Below are 15,728 nucleotides of genomic sequence, written 5' to 3'. Positions count from 1 at the left end.
TGTCAAAGTTAACACGTGTGCTCTAATAGTTAGAACTGTAGTATCCCAGGCTGTTGACACAGAGATTTCCGAGTGCTGCAGCTAAGGCAGAGGCAGCCATGGGATTGATTTGTCTTTAATTAGATGGGGATTTCACCAGGGCTGTACTGTGTGCACACACAGCTGACCCTTCTCCACATAGACATTACCGTCTGCCTGGAACTAAGCAAAGACAAACCAGGGACAACATGAGAATGCTGTCAAAATAAACCAAAGTGTAAAGGGAAGGGAAGTGCCTGTATATGCACTTGACCTCCTAATGACCCAACAGTCTCAGCAGATAGAAAAACTTAAGTAGAATAATGTAGTTTGCTGACAAACCAGAGGTCTTACCAGACGCAAACGTATTATTCGTCTGGTACATTTCTGGTTAAAATGTGTTTGCTTGTCCTTCAGTGAAGTAGCTCAGGCTGGGTAGAGTAGTCAGAAACTGCTCTCAAGTAAGAGTAGTATTACTTCAGCATACTACTGAGGTATAAAGAAAACATGTTGCAGTAAAATTGCTCCTAGAAGTACATTTGTTTCATCGTGTTACTAATGTTAATGTAACTAAATGGAACCAGGTACCACCCACCTTTGGTTTGCATTTAGTTTTCCCACAATAATATGTTGTTTTGGCCAAAATAAAAGTTATTTTTAAGCTAAAACTGCACATATGATGGGTCGTACAGGAAGTGAAAATACAATCAAAGACGGCAGCTGCAGTCAAAAAAATCCCGTTCATTGATTTTACTATGGGAAACAAAAAAAAAACGGCTGCAGCTAATTGTTAAATATTTAAAGAGAGATGCGACTGAAGCATCCTGTGGATGTCAGCTGATGATTTTTACCATTACTGATAAATATTAAAACACTTGGCAAAACAATGAAGAAACTTTATGCTCACAAACAACACCCAATGTACCCTTGTGTCTTTGGCTGGTTGCTCTCCTTAATATTTGTATTATGTTATACTTTATCATTTTCTTTGTTGCCATTTAGAAGCCAGATATCGATTCAACATGTTCATGTTAGAAAGTTCTTGTTTACCAAAGGGGTGAAAAAATCTGTTTAAAACAATGAAAATATACCATCATTCATTCAGGTGACTCTGTGGCGATACAAAAGTGGGTTATGAAATCACCCAGCTGCTTTGAAAAACAATTGAAAGACTAATAGTTACCTATTTATATTTCACATTCTCAAGATTAAACTTGCTCTAAAATACAATATTTTCTCTTTAGCTGTTTTAGGAATAAAATAATCGAGCTGACTTGTCTGATATGCAGATAATTCGCCACAACAAATTGTAACTAAGAGAATATGAACTAGATATTGTTTGGTCACTTGCATGACTTCTTAAAAATATTTGAAAACAAATCCAATGCCACATGATGAGATTAATTTCAGAAGAGTTTGCGTATCTTTTCCCTTTGTTTTTCAAAAACAAATATAAACTGGCGATTCTCTCATTGATTTCTGGCTACATTAAATGTCAGTAGAAATGCTAACATTGTTACCAACAATAGATTGGAGACAGAGTCTAATCTTTGTCCTGCAGAGTAGCACAAACGCAGCTGGTGGCTTTTGAGTCGTTTTATGAGCCCAGTTTATCACGCAAAGGTCAAAACTAGATCAAACATGTCTTTTGCAGATTTACAAATAAAATATATTTCATCCACTAAAACTACTTTTATAAACTGAAGTGGGAAAAGTTCTGGGTCTGGATTTTATAGTGTAATGTTTACAAAAATAGAGCAGCAGCATATTAGATATATACATGTCATTTCCTTAAATTTTGCTTTCAAGGAAACAGAATGTCTTGAAATATTTTAAGGAAAAAGTCTGAAATCTTTTTTGAGTCAGTTATATTGATTTAAAAAAAAAACCATTTCTTTTTTTCCAGTTTAACCTTCAACTCTTCCTGTTCTCACTGGAATATTTTCCCCTTTTGTGAAGCCACTAATTACTCACTTCGACAGAGTAACTTTCCTTCTGAAATCACATTTTTTGGTGTTAACAAGATATTTCATGCCTGCCAAACTGTGTTACCTTTAGCTTCTTTGTTGTTGTTTTTTTTCAAGGAACATGAACACTGATGTTTGTGTTGAGAAAAGCTGCTATTAAATAATCAGTTTTACAATCTAAAATTGGTTCTTTGTCAAGTGATCCGAAATGACTGGAAATTCAAATCCGCCTCGAGGCTCAAGCTGCACTTGAGTCACAAAAACAAAAACTTGAGACTTAACTTGTGGTGTGAAGACTTGATTGGAACTGGAGGTCTGAGTCTCATGAAAAGATTCATGCAATCAGGGGTTCACAGTCAGCCATTAAGTGTGCATCATTTGATTTAATGACTATTATTCTCCCTTCTGAGTTAGTGCATGATTTACAGATGACTGCTTGTCAATATTGCACACAGAAAGTATGGTGTCGGTTCGTTGCCACTGAGTTTATCTGTTTTTACCGTCGAGCAGGAAGTAAGACGCAGTAAATAAGCTCTGACACAGATGTGCCTGTTCTCTTGCTTAAGGACATGTCTGGTTCATTCAGCAGGTATCATGAGCTATTAAATAGTTACAAACCCTCTAATTTCATGATGATGATAATGATATGTCTCCCAGACAGAATTATAATCCTTCAGATCGTTTCTAAGCAAAATATGAATAATTTCTTGAGGTCCAATAACTTTTCAGTCAGATCTTCTTGTTCCTGTGCTTCATACTTTTTACTCCTGCACCCCCCAATGTGTCCTGATAATGACATTTACGTTCTCCTCATTTTGTTCTGTTTTCATCGCATACATAGTAATCTTAATTGTTACTTTTGGGACAGTTTCCACCACCCCCCTCACTAAACTCCCTCCTTTTGTAGACGTTCAGCTTGTTCTTTCAGCCTTTGCTGTTTCCAGATCCATTTCTAAAATTATTTTGCTCCTTTTGTTTGTTTGTTTATTTGGAAAAGCCCTGTTCTTTAGCCAAACACATTCAAGAGGTACAGTAAGGATTTGAAGTTAATCATTTAAATTTATGATTAACAGAAACTCTTGCCTTGTGTGATGCTATTCAGGAATGTTCATTTTACTCGTTTGATTTGAGACCTGACTTGGACTAACAGCAAACGATTTGAAGGCTGAGTTTGACTTGGGAGAAAGTCTCTGTTGTACACGCAACAGTTTTGATCATCTGCGTTAAGACGACGCTTTTTTTATTCTTGAATAATTCAAAGAGCTTCATTAGGGGACTCGGTGAACAAACAATCATCCCTCTGAAAATGTTCAGATGCAACAATGGACTGATTATTTGTATGCAGTGCTGTGAAAAAGTATTTGCCCTTACATCTTTCTTTTGTTTGACTTTTGTAAAATTTGCATGTCTCAGATCACTAAACAAATTTTAAAAGCAGACTAAGAAAACCATGGTAAATACAAAAAGTACTATTGAAATGAAACTGTCATTTCCAATGAGAAAAAAAGCCTTTGACACCATCTTGGCTCTGTGCTAGAAAATAATTGTGTCCCTTGTGAAATCATGAATTACTTGTGATCAGCTAGACTGTGGTTAGCTTCACCTTGGTTGATCATTGTCTGAGCTGTGATATCAAGAATTCACCTAACTAGAACCTGACAACCTGGATTAGGAAAAGCATAAACAGCAACACATTACCCCGCCCCAGTCCAAAGACGCTTCAGAGCATTGCAGAACAGAATTACGCCAAGAGCACAATAAAGACTATTTCAGGATATCAAAGAAGAATCCAGAACAACATCTGAAGCACCGCAGACCTCAGGGTGTTCGAGATCTAACAATAAGAAAGAAACGGGGCAAAATCTACATTCATAGGGAGATTTTCAAGACCGAAACCACTGCTGACCAAACATAACAAAAAGCACTCTCATATATTTCCCCTCCAAAATGATTGTTATGAGGCCCAATAACTTTAGTTTAACATTACATGGACTAAAGAGACATGTTAGAACCTTTTGGGAGTTTAAATTGATGGATAACAAACAGTATTTCAGAAGGAGAGCATAATAGCAACTCCTAAACTTGTTGGTGGTAGTGTGAAGGCCTGACTCTTTGAGTCCTGGATGACATGCTGTAATCAATGGAAACCTGAATTCAGCCAGAAAATCCTGAAGCACGACCGTCCAGGCAGCAGCTTGTCATATCAAAACTCACAAACGCGTTGGGTTATGCAGCAGAACTTTGATCCAAAGCTCACCTGCTGACCCAAATGTCTCCAGAATGAAACAAAGATTTTGGAGGGGCCTAGACAAACTCTAACCCCATACAGCATATTCACATTCTCCACAGTAATGCAAAAAAGCGTTGCTAGTTAACACGAGGGCTGCACAGTGGCGCAGTTGGTAGAGCTGTTGCCTTGCAGCAAGAAGGTTCTGGGTTCAATTCCCAGCCCCAGTCTTTCTGCATGGAGTTTGCATGTTCTCCCTGTGCATGTGTGGGTTTTCTCCAGGTACTCCAGTTTCCTCCCACAGTCCAAAAACATGACTGTCAGGTTAATTGGCCTCTCCAAATTGCCCCTAGGTGTGAGTGTGTGTATGCATGGTTGTTTGTCTCTGTGTTGCCCTGCAACAGGCTGGCAACCTGTCCAGGGTGAACCCTGCCTCTCACCTGGAACGTTAGCTGGAGATGGGCACCAGCAACCCCCCCAACCCCACTGAGGGACAAAGGTGTAAAGAAAATGGATGGATAGTTAACACAAATGTTTACAGTTGTTTCCACCAAGGTCCATTTTCCTGCTAAGGGATTGGTTCCCTTAATTTCTTTATATATTTTTTTTCCTTTCAGCTTTTTGTATGTACTCAGAGTATCTTCATGCAATATTTAAATGCATGTTAAATTTAGATGTGACTGAAAAAAAAGAAAAAAAAATTTCTCAACATTGTGTAACTTAGAAATAACAGTGAAAACCCTGATACATGAACACTTAAAGATCTGGGTCAGAAAATAGCTGACTAAAAAGGTTTAAACAGGATTTTCACTTGTCAGTGATAATTATTCCTGTCATCAGGCATAATTATCTGTTTTTTACACTTTGCTTTCAGAATCTGTTAATTGGGAACGGATGTCGCCGGACTTGAAGGCACGAATTCATGTTTGCATTATATCTGGTCAGTATTAAACATGCAGGTAACGTTTAAATACATAGAATAAGTTTAGTTTGTTCTCATGATGACAGAATATATGAGCACTGAGGTGCAGTGGGATTCTATAAATAGCAATGTTTCTAGGGCATTCTGTCTTCTTTGTGTGGGAAATTTGTGTGAATATGTGCAATCATGTTAAAAAGCAAGTAAATCTTTAAATCTAAGGTTTTGCATACCAAGAAATACATTTTTTTTTAAATAATCTGGTCTGGTTCAATTTATAACATTAGGTAACCATATCCTCAGTTACACAACACATAACATATTCCATTCCACAGCAGGATATGAGAAATCACCACACTCTTTCACTTTTCTATAAATGGGTAAGTAGCAGCCAGGTCATGCTAATCAAAAGCACTTAATTAAGTGATCATTAGAGGGCATAAGTGCCTCCATGAAAGCAATTTTGGTGGTTTGCTTCTCTAAATGACAACACAAAGTCAAAGAGGGAACATGCCACCATCGGTCTAGGAGGAAAACAAATGCAGCATCTCGTCAATATGAGGATGATTATGAGGTAATTTCCTTCCAATCTGCGGTTGTTATTCTTTCATCAGCAACATTATTAATTAACTGGGAACAGCTGAACTATCTAATACCCGTGGACATCACAGCAAGTTTACCCTAAATTTAGACTTCTAAGCAGCTTCTGTTTGAAGGTCAACTGTTGCAGATTGTTAGAGTGCAAATAAAGAATAGTGGAAACTGGTGAAAAGGGAAAGGCTTTTCATTTGGGACGGAAAATAGTAGCACAGCTTGTATTTCCAAAGTTGCAATTAAACAAACTACGGATTCTAGAAAACTGTCCAGAGGACAGAAAAAAACAAACATTTCACCAAACACAAGGCATTATACCATTGCACTTGTCTTGCCGTGTTGGCTATAATCAAACAGTCTGAATCCCTAAAGTCTCTGCAAATGTAAGTGCTCTAGTCAAATTTGAGGCCATCTGCCCAGCAGCTGAGACTTAGCTGAAATTAGGTCATGCAACAGGGTAGTTATCCCAAACACGGCCACAGATCTCCCACTGAATGGCTTGGAAAGAAAACAAACAAGGTGTTGCAAATGACCCACTCAAAGTCCAGTCTTTAATTAATATTCTGAAATTAGACCTTTAGAGCGTGGTGCGAACTGATTCTCAGCAACGCTGAAGTATGCCAAGCTAGAATCGCTCCGCAGCCAGCATGTGAGAGGCTGATCAGGTCATGATGATGATGATTTCTTCAAGTTACGGGAAATAAACAGGATCTGTATGATAATCAATCTCAGGATGTCAGTTATTCTTGACATTCTGCAGCTCTGTTTTAGCTCTTTTTTTTTGTTAAATAAATAAAGTGTCAAGTGTTTACCTATTTTTAAACTTAATATATTTAAAATCATTTTTAATATTTCCTTTTTAACATGATTTCATGCTACTGACCATTTCTCATTTGATCATTTCCTCCTCACAGTCTTTCCTTTGGAAGCAGTCTGGGCCAAAGGGACAGTTTTCTGGGAGGCTTTCTATCACTGCAGGTCAGAGCGACCTTGCGTCGGAACACGATAACAAAAAAACATATATGTAATAATATTCACTCGTGACGCTTGAGGGATGTTTTTGGAGACTCTCTAACGGTGTAAAATATTTTGTGCTAATGTGGATGTAGTCGCAAGCTGACGCACCCTAATTGCTTGTGTGCTTGTTATGTGCCAGAGTGATAAAAAGGTAATAACCACCCAAAGTTATAATTAATTCTCTGCAATTCTGTATTAAAATTAACTTTAATACCCCCGCCTCACAATGCAAACCGGATTTGAAGAGTTATCTTTACACCCAGAGGTTATGTTTAATTCATTGGCCTTTTCAGCCGGCCCAAACTGCATTGTGCCGTCCGCTGGAACACCGTGGGATACGGCGTACTGAAGCCAAAGCAGCTCATTTCCTCCCTGAGTCAGCACGCCTACGAGCCACGCAGCGTGCACAGGCAGATTTGACCAGGTGGTAGGGATGAGGATTATACTCAAACAATGATCTGTGTGCAAAGCGCACGCCGTAAAGTGATCATAGGCACGTAAAGAGAAGCACATTGGGGGAAATGTCAGACAGCTTTCGGCTCCTGAAGGGAAGGTTGAGCAGAGCTTTGCTTAACAAAAATAACCCTGAGTGAAAGCTATCGTGGTGCTTTCAGAGCATCTCATATATGTTTGTGTAGGTACACACAGACCTGTGGGGATAATTACTCTGCTGTGTTCGGCTTTCTAAAGCATCAGTCAAGGTTAATTAATCATACTGTGTGGTGTGATCCCTCATGTAATCTTTTAATAACTGCACTGTGAGTGCAGATTACTGATTTCTCATTGCAACACCATTTGTGTGCCATTTGCCAAGGTAGTGCACAGCAGCACTCTCCAGGGTAAGAATAAAAACATGATGATCAGCTAGATCAGTTAGGAGTGGCTCATTAAATCATATGTATTGCAGCTTTCCTTCGCCCACATCTTCACTTTTTGATTGGAGTTCAGCTCTCACTGCATTTTATTTCTTAGCTGGACGATCAATAGCTAATTCACTAAAGTCTAAAAATTAGCTGCAACCAAATATACATAAAAAAATAAAATAAAAACACTCATGCAATCAAACACTTTACCATACTGCATAGTAAAGATGAACTGTATGTTTTGCACCTATCCGTGCATCAGGCCAGCCTTGTTCATGTCCTTTCCCTGACACTCCCTAGGAGACGAGGCTTGGAGGCATTGACCATTCAATCACCCTCTTTTCACCAGTGCAACTGTAGCACCTTCTTGCAAAAAATGAAAAAAATATCCAACATGAGCAACAAAGCCTGCAACCCCAACCATGCTCACTTCCTGGCATTCAAACTATTTCAAAGTAAAAAAAAAGAGGGGATTTTCAAGGTCACTGCACATTTAGGGAAGCTTAAAATAGAGTCAGACGTTGACAAACCGGGGCTCACAGCGACTGTCAGCAGATCCCAGGAGATAGAGAGGAGATGTATTAAGTTCAGCATGAGCCCTTATGTGTTTGTGTATGAATGTAATTACTACCATACATCAAGCCACAGGAGCAACCAGCCTGTGACATACAGCATTTAACACTTGAATTACCAAGTGATGTGTGGCACACTTCCAGCCCCTTTATTGGTTAGGCCTGAGCACTTTACAGTATGAGAATACAGAGACCCACCCAAACACACTCCCTGATTGCACAGAGGGATCACACAATAGCCAATCAACTGCACTGTGATTTGGATTTTGTTATTTATTTATTTTGTTTTATTTTATTTTATTTTTTCCTCCAGCAAAAATATGTTGTTACTTTCCCAGTGACTGATGATAGAAATCCGAAATCAGTTTGATATTCTTCTGCAATCCGGAATAAAAACACAATTTCATTTGCATAACTCAATCAAAGCTATGAAAGGCGAATCAGTGTTGACCACGTTCCTCAGTGCTTCACGCCGCATGACTCTTTACTGCCACCTTGTGGTAAAAACGGCAGTGTAACAAAAAACGGTGAAGAATGGAGATAATCAAGCAGTGAGATCCATTAGAAAACAAATTTATTTAAGATTTGAAAGGCAAGAGATTACAGTAATAAAAATGATAATGGATACAACAGAACTAATTAAGATAGAATGATGCAGTCACACACAAAAAAATGCCTCACAACTTAATTGGTATAAAGTAATATACATGATTCGTTTACGGGATATTTTGCATAAGAAATGTAAAACAATATTTATTAAACAAAAAAGAAAAAAACATAACAGTATAAGGATTATTGTGTACAGTTAGTTTGTAGCTGTGATACAGAATACATAGTTATATACATAATTATTAACCTGGCAGATTTATATGTAAAATAATTTTATGTTCTTTTAATCAAAAGGTTTCTGACAGGAAAAGAGGCAGACATCCCTATAACAATATAAAAGGAGGATCGATTTTAAAATACTAATTCATGTGTTTTTATATTTAAAAAAAAACAGCCTGTAAAAGTGATTTGCAATTTCAAAAAACTGTTACAGTAACAAAGACATTCTTATAATTTTTTTGCATGACCAGATTTTTGGCTTTTTTCTGCTGGTATTTTTACAATTTACTTTTTGGTGAGGAGCTCCAAGTCTTTAAGATTGGGGGCCTCCCTGCCATCACCCTAATCTGTACCTGTTGGATTTATATCAGGAATCTGGACCTAAAATATTACTCCTCTTATTGAGAATAAATGTGATTACCCGAATCTGTCAGGAATATAAGAGATTAGGTTTAACTGAAATACAATACCGACATACTTATTTTAAAAATATCTTTAGTTTATCTATACATTTTCATAATATGTTTTATATAGTGAAACACATGATTTTCTCTAGCCCTCATATGTGGGACATTCCTGACATGTATGTAGTTCACCCACTCCTTTGGTTAAGTTCAGCAGTCAAGATTTTCTTGCATGAAAATCATACTGATAATTGCCATGACAACCAGGGTAAGATACCTGATACGGTTGTTAAGATAGTTATAATTTCCAAATCTTACGAATATAATAGAAACAAGCACATTTGAATGCTTAAATTTGTTTTCAAGACATTTGACACACATCTGTTTTATTATTAAAGATTTTTTGGTAGACAAAAGGTGTGTGTATGTGTGAAATTTATGAAATAACTGCACTTAAGCCTAAAGGTCATGTCAGGAAGTGTCTCACATAGTGACAGGGATGTTATTATTATTATTATTATTATTATCATCATACATATATAGTATATCATATTTATCTATTATAATTAATTTGTTGGTTTTTCAGGGTATGTTGACTCCACGTCAGCATCCTGCAGAAAAAAATTAAAAAAACATTTAGTTAGAAACAACAGCGAAACAAGAACCTTTTAACATTAAAACGTTAATATAAAGATTTCTTGACTTACTGGTGTTGCAGAGGGTCTGCTGACTGGGTCCTGGTTGGAGCTAAGCTCGTTCACAAAAGCCACGTCTTCGGAAAACCTGTTGAAATCTCCATTGGCAGTTCTGGAGATAAACACAAAATGCAACTGAGATTTGAGATGCAGCAAAAATAACAGCAACATGTGGTATTCGGCATTTTTCTAAGCAGCGATAAGAAGTTCAAAAGTTTAAACTAGTCTGCGTGATACTGGCAGGGTGGAGAGAAGCACTTAAATTTCCCTCTTGGAATCTTGAGGAGCAGCAGGGCCAAATCAAGAAGAGAAACATGTGTGGCAGACTAAAAACTGGCACATGTCCTAGGTTTCTCTTTGGTCACACATTTGAAGGTGCGACGACACGGCGAGTGGCAGCCTCACCGCTGATCTGGCAGCAGCGGTTGTTCTTCAGCGCGATGATGAGCAGCAGCCCCTCCGCCATGCAGCTCCCTGATCGCGGCGAGGTGGTCGGCGATTATCATTTATCAGGCAGAAACAGAAACACAACAAGGTGTGAGAACAACAGGTCACTTTGTTTGACCACATCAAAAACGTTTCAGATTTGTTCATCATGGTCGACTATTTTATCTTGTTTTGCTTTTCATTCTGTTTCACACTCTGTTATTTTTTTTTTCCCTCTCACACACAGCTAAACTTATTCCTTTGTGGCTCACTTGCGTTTCTCTGACTGTCGCACTCTGAGCCGCAGTGAAATAATAGTTGGACATATTTACATTTTCCAGCATTTATAGATGTTAACGGTGTCTGTTCACTTAAAACATACCTCTTCTTTCCTCTTCCTTTAGTTCCGTTTATTCCTCCTGGCTCCTCGTTCATGTTCCTACAGCTGACACACACAGTAGTTATTTTCAGGTCAGGCTGTCGAGCTATAAATAAAGGAATCAATAATAAACACATTATGGTATTTAAAGCGCACCCGTTCGTTGGGTTGTGGTCGGATGGAGTGGTGGTGTCGGGAGATCCCTTGTTTACACTACAATAGAGATATTAAACAGAATTTAGCAATGCGTCAAAGGCTCGTTCAGAAGCTGTGCAGGTAAAGCGACACATCAGTTGAAACCAGATTGCAAATGCGACTAATTTTAATAATCCCTTTTGAGTTAAGTGAACCTTTTCAGGAACGGGAATCTGAGGAACTTTGGCATCACCTAAAGAATCGATAGCTTTTAGCAGATTAAAGTCCAGACTCCGTGATGTTTATGAGCTTACAGACACTCTCTGTCAATCCTGACAAACAAGGTAAGAAAAAAGGGGTCAACTGCAAAGGCATCAGTCTAACCTCATAGCACTTTGAATCGTGTCTCGGTCACTTTCACCACATCCACGTGGATCTTCTCCATTCCTGTAATGTCCAGAATAAACACGTGAGTTTCTACCTTCACTGATCTCCTCTGAAAGTAGTTTCCAAGGTCAGCTTACCTGACGTCAGCGTTGTTTTGTCCCTCTACGTCTGCTCCTGGAACCATTGGGAATCCACTTCCTTCTTGGTTTCTAAGAGGAGTTGAAAAGCATTCACATTAACCGAATTAACTTTTGCAAGGGATGTAACTCAATTTAAAGATAGAAATCCCCTTTCTTAAGTAACTACAGCTTACCGATTGTAGTATATTTCTTAAATTTAAACAAAAGTGGTGAAACATGCTAAGAATAAGACTTACTTTTGGAGACACTTGAATATCCCACCTCTGAAAGAGATCACAACATTTTGTTGATTCCTTAAGGAAATTCACCAATCATTTATTACCACAAGGTTGTAAATATATGAATGAGTGAATTCAGTTAGGGCCCATCTCCTCAATTTTTAACATCGACATTTGGTTTTTATGATCTACAGGTTAAAATGAAAAAAAAAAGAGAAAAAAGTCCAACTCCTGTGCCTACTTGTATTTATTCTAAATGTATTTTATGCAGTGAGATCAACACAGCAGCCATTTGGAAGTAATTTTCCCTTGACATCCAGTACAGATGGCAGCGGCGGTGATTCAAGATGGCAGTTCTCAAGGAGAATTCTAATAGAAGTGAGAATGAATTAAGGCCCGAAAGGAAAAAAACTGGGAGCAGCAAAGGGTATTTTCCCTCACTGAAACCTGAGCATGGGCATGAAAATAAAACTTAGATATGAAACGCTTTGATATGTTTTGTAATGTTTTGACTGTTTAGTTAAAAAAAAAAATGACATGACTTCATAATTTGACCTGAAACTGAAATGTTAATTTCTAATAGAATTTGTAATTTATGGCCTTCAGGAGGCTACTACAAGTGTTACATTTGTAATGCTAAGACAATGGAAATACTTGAAAAAATAAAGATCTTCTTTTGTAAAAAAAAAAACAAAAAAAACCCCAAAACTTACTGAATTTACTGATTTAGATATGCAAAAAAGAAATTGACTCACCCCTTATGTTTTTTCCAGCAGAAGTATGAGATTAGTCCAAAGACAACAAGTAGGACCACCAGAGCTGCAATCCCTATCGCTGACAGAGAAAGTTAAGGGGCAAAATGTTGAACAGATCAAAAGAGGAAACACAAAGTCAGATGTTTTGCTTTCACTCACATGTAAGGTTGCTTTGACCCTGGGTTGGTGGGGGAGGACTCACACTAGGATTGCCTGGTGGAAATTTCTCTTCTTTAGAAGCTTAAGAAGTTGTATGTTTATAATTATTTTCCTATAGTAATAGTCTTTCACAGAACTTTGATGTTAATAAAAAGTATTTCTTTGGATCTCACCAGGGATGGATTTGAAATTCACACACTTTTCTCCGGCAAGTTTTTCGAGGTTTTCCTGTAGAAAAATAAACTTAATTTTGAGAGACCTTAGGATACTTACTCCCCATTCTTAAAAACTATGATTAAAATTAACTTACAGTACGATGTGTGCATGAAGTCTTAAAATCCTGGCAGTCTTCTGTGATCACTGAATGGTTATCCATTTTCACTACTGGTGGCACAAAGTGAAACACCTGTTCGCGTAGATCAGCAAAACCAAAATTCATCTGTAAAAAACAAAAAAAAAATACTTTCAACTAAGTAACAGAGTAAGTCAGTAAATTTATTCATGTAGCACCTGTCATAAATATTAAAATTACAAACTGCTTCACAATGATTCAAGCCTAAAAAGTCTGCAACCTCAGAGCCACATTTTAACCCCTTAACTGTCATCCTCAAAAACATTACAGGTAAGTCAATGGGCTAATGAGGTCATCATGAGAACTTAAGGGTTAAACTGTATTCCATTATATACAAGGAGCTCAACCGGGTGTAGTTTTCACTTTCTCTTTCAAGAATTGATAAAGATTACAATATTTCTGGCAAAAGTAATATTTAAATCAGAACTATGGACTGAAATGGAGCTGAAAGACACACAGACGCACCTTATCGGTTCCTTCAATTGAAATTTCGCTTCCTTGTGGGCATTCGTGTTCATATCTAAATCCCTCAGCAACGCGGATTTCAGAACACATTATCGTTTTTAATGGGCATTCTGTAAGAAACCAAATAAATGGTCAAGAAAAAGCCAGAATAAAAAACAGGAAGTACTCTGGTGACGCAGTAGGAATTGTTACCTTATCAAACAACAAACAAATCAAAACCAGATTATATCTGAAGTAATTTCAACATTTCTGAAGTTTCAACTCTTACCTGATGCCGCATATATCTGTAGGATACGTACGAACAAGATTAGGACAGAGATCATGTTAAACATTCGAAAGGCAATGTCTACTTCTGAACACCCAAACGTTTCATCAGGAAGTGAAAAATTTCTTCCTCGTCTGTTTTCTGTAACCACCTGAAGGGTGGTGTTACTGCCACCTTTAGAAATGATCCATTCTTGGTCAGGAATGACAGCACAGTTTTACACAGATAGCAGATCACCAAGAAGATGAATCCCAGAAAGAACTTCACTGAAAACTTACACTGGTATGTGTAAAGAGAAGTTTTACGCTGCTGATATTTTGACAGCATGATTTCCTTCCTAATCCTCTTGCTGTTTTACACACCAGACACAAGGGGAGGCCCTTGTCATGTGGGTCAGTGGCATAGAAACAAGGTCAAAGATATAAACCCTGTGGCTGCTTACATACCTTGTTAAGCAGAACGGATTGTATATGCTTGTGTTTTATCAGATAGAAGGACAAACCTAAATCAATAATGATTCAGTTGATGTTGTGTTTGTATTTCTACACCCTTCAGGGAAACATGTGTGGTCAGTAGATATTTCTTCCAAAATTTAGGAATGGTTAACTCTTAGTACTCGTTGAGTCCAGTGTCCATTCTTTTTTTTCCAGAAACACACCCACGAGTACATGTGCTCACAGCAAAGATAGAGGAGAAGTTGCTATGGTCCAGTACGCTTCACTTAGATTGCATCTTTTCTGGTCCGCTGAGAAAAGACAGAAGACAATCTGTGTAACTCAGTATGGGCTTCTTTCTGTCTCCTTGACAACATGGGCTTCTTCCACTCAGTTCCTCCAGCTTTCTCTTTTACCTTCTTCTAATAATAATGATAACAAGGACATATCAGAAATAGGCTTCCAAATGCTAATGCCAAGTGTCCGTCTTACATGGGCATAAATAATTCAAGTGATGAAGGTCAAAGAAATGTGTTCTCCTTTCTCGATGATTTTATCATCATTCAGCAAGAAAAGGTATAAAAACGATGAACACATTAGAACAGTTGTGCATGTAAGGGGAAACCATTTTGGGTCGATGTAATTTGATTTAAGGGTTAGAGGGTTGGTAAACTTGGTAAATCCCTTAAAGACTGTAAAATATTTCAGCATGAGGTAGAAGGTTATTTTCCATCAGCCTTGATTTATACAAAGAAATCAAATGGAACAATTTAAATCAAAGGATGTTCAGATGAGAGAGTGGCCCAGTCAAAGTCCAAACCTAAATCTAATTTAGAGTCGCTAGCAACACTTGAAGATTGATATCATTGATTCAATCTGTTTAAAGTTTGAGCAATTTTACAAAGTGGAATGGGCAAATATTTTGACAAGAAAAGCTCTAGAATAACTAGAGCTCACTCTAGTTATTCTAGAATAATCAGAATTCTAGTTATTTTAGAATAACTTGAATAATCTAGCTATTCTAAAAAGCTATTCTAGCTTTTCTCTAGTTATTCTAGAGAAAAACTCTAGAATAATTAGAGCTTTTCTCAAGATATTTGGGAAAAGCTCTAATTAATTGACCTTTTCTCTGCAAAAATAACTGAGACAAAATACCTGTTACTGCAGTTTTTTTGGATGCACTTATAGCCAAAAAAAAAATAAATAAAAAAAACCCTGAGCTGTGATTGCACCAGAAGGTTAGTCCATTAAGAACTGACCTGTAGGGATGAATCGTAACACACACCACACTTGTCAGATTTCAGTTTTTAAACACCTTCAAAAACTCGATAGTATTTTACTTTTACTTCACAATTATGCACTACTTTGTGTTGGTCACATAAATCCCTTGTAAGATTCACTAATGTTTTGTTTAGTCTTGCTTACATAAGTAAGTAAGACTTTATATGCGAGTACTTGATGATTTAGCTCAAACATTTTGAAATCGTTTAAAGTCTCACCCCAAAATGT

At 37.5% G+C, this 15,728-nt stretch overlaps 1 protein-coding gene and 1 long non-coding RNA gene across 8 annotated transcripts; both read right to left on the bottom strand.

Annotated features, from left to right (window-relative positions):
- Positions 1-758: 758 nt before the first annotated feature.
- Positions 759-4,434, bottom strand: LOC107832937 (uncharacterized). Its single transcript, XR_001658662.1, has 3 exons — positions 1,908-4,434; positions 1,710-1,718; positions 759-771 (listed from the first exon to the last, which is right to left on the bottom strand). It is a non-coding gene; the product is annotated as an uncharacterized LOC107832937 (long non-coding RNA).
- Positions 4,435-8,734: 4,300 nt separating this feature from the next.
- LOC103152004 (uncharacterized) lies at positions 8,735-15,141 on the bottom strand. Of its 7 annotated transcripts, none has more exons than XM_007572313.2 (14): positions 13,789-15,141; positions 13,521-13,630; positions 13,014-13,142; positions 12,877-12,931; positions 12,704-12,784; positions 12,545-12,623; positions 11,808-11,834; positions 11,569-11,640; positions 11,429-11,491; positions 11,066-11,122; positions 10,913-10,969; positions 10,510-10,578; positions 10,117-10,216; positions 8,735-10,020 (listed from the first exon to the last, which is right to left on the bottom strand). In XM_007572313.2, the coding sequence occupies exons 1-14, from the start codon at positions 13,850-13,852 to the stop codon at positions 9,976-9,978; spliced, it is 1,008 nt and encodes a 335-aa protein (XP_007572375.1). In that variant the 5' UTR covers positions 13,853-15,141; the 3' UTR covers positions 8,735-9,975. The 7 variants fall into 7 exon arrangements, with proteins under 7 accessions (XP_007572375.1, XP_007572377.1, XP_007572378.1 ...); XM_007572315.2 differs by having other exon boundaries at positions 10,913-10,975; positions 12,704-12,775; positions 13,789-15,137; XM_007572316.2 differs by having other exon boundaries at positions 10,913-10,975; positions 12,545-12,617; positions 12,704-12,775; positions 13,789-15,137.
- Between the last annotated feature and the right edge of the window lie 587 nt (positions 15,142-15,728).

This window comes from Poecilia formosa, unplaced genomic scaffold (assembly GCF_000485575.1).
Source record: "Poecilia formosa unplaced genomic scaffold, Poecilia_formosa-5.1.2 Scaffold298, whole genome shotgun sequence".
Lineage (NCBI taxonomy): Eukaryota > Metazoa > Chordata > Actinopteri > Cyprinodontiformes > Poeciliidae > Poecilia > Poecilia formosa.
The sequence above is the reverse complement of the archived record's forward strand: the minus strand, read 5'-3'. Positions and strand labels throughout refer to the sequence as shown.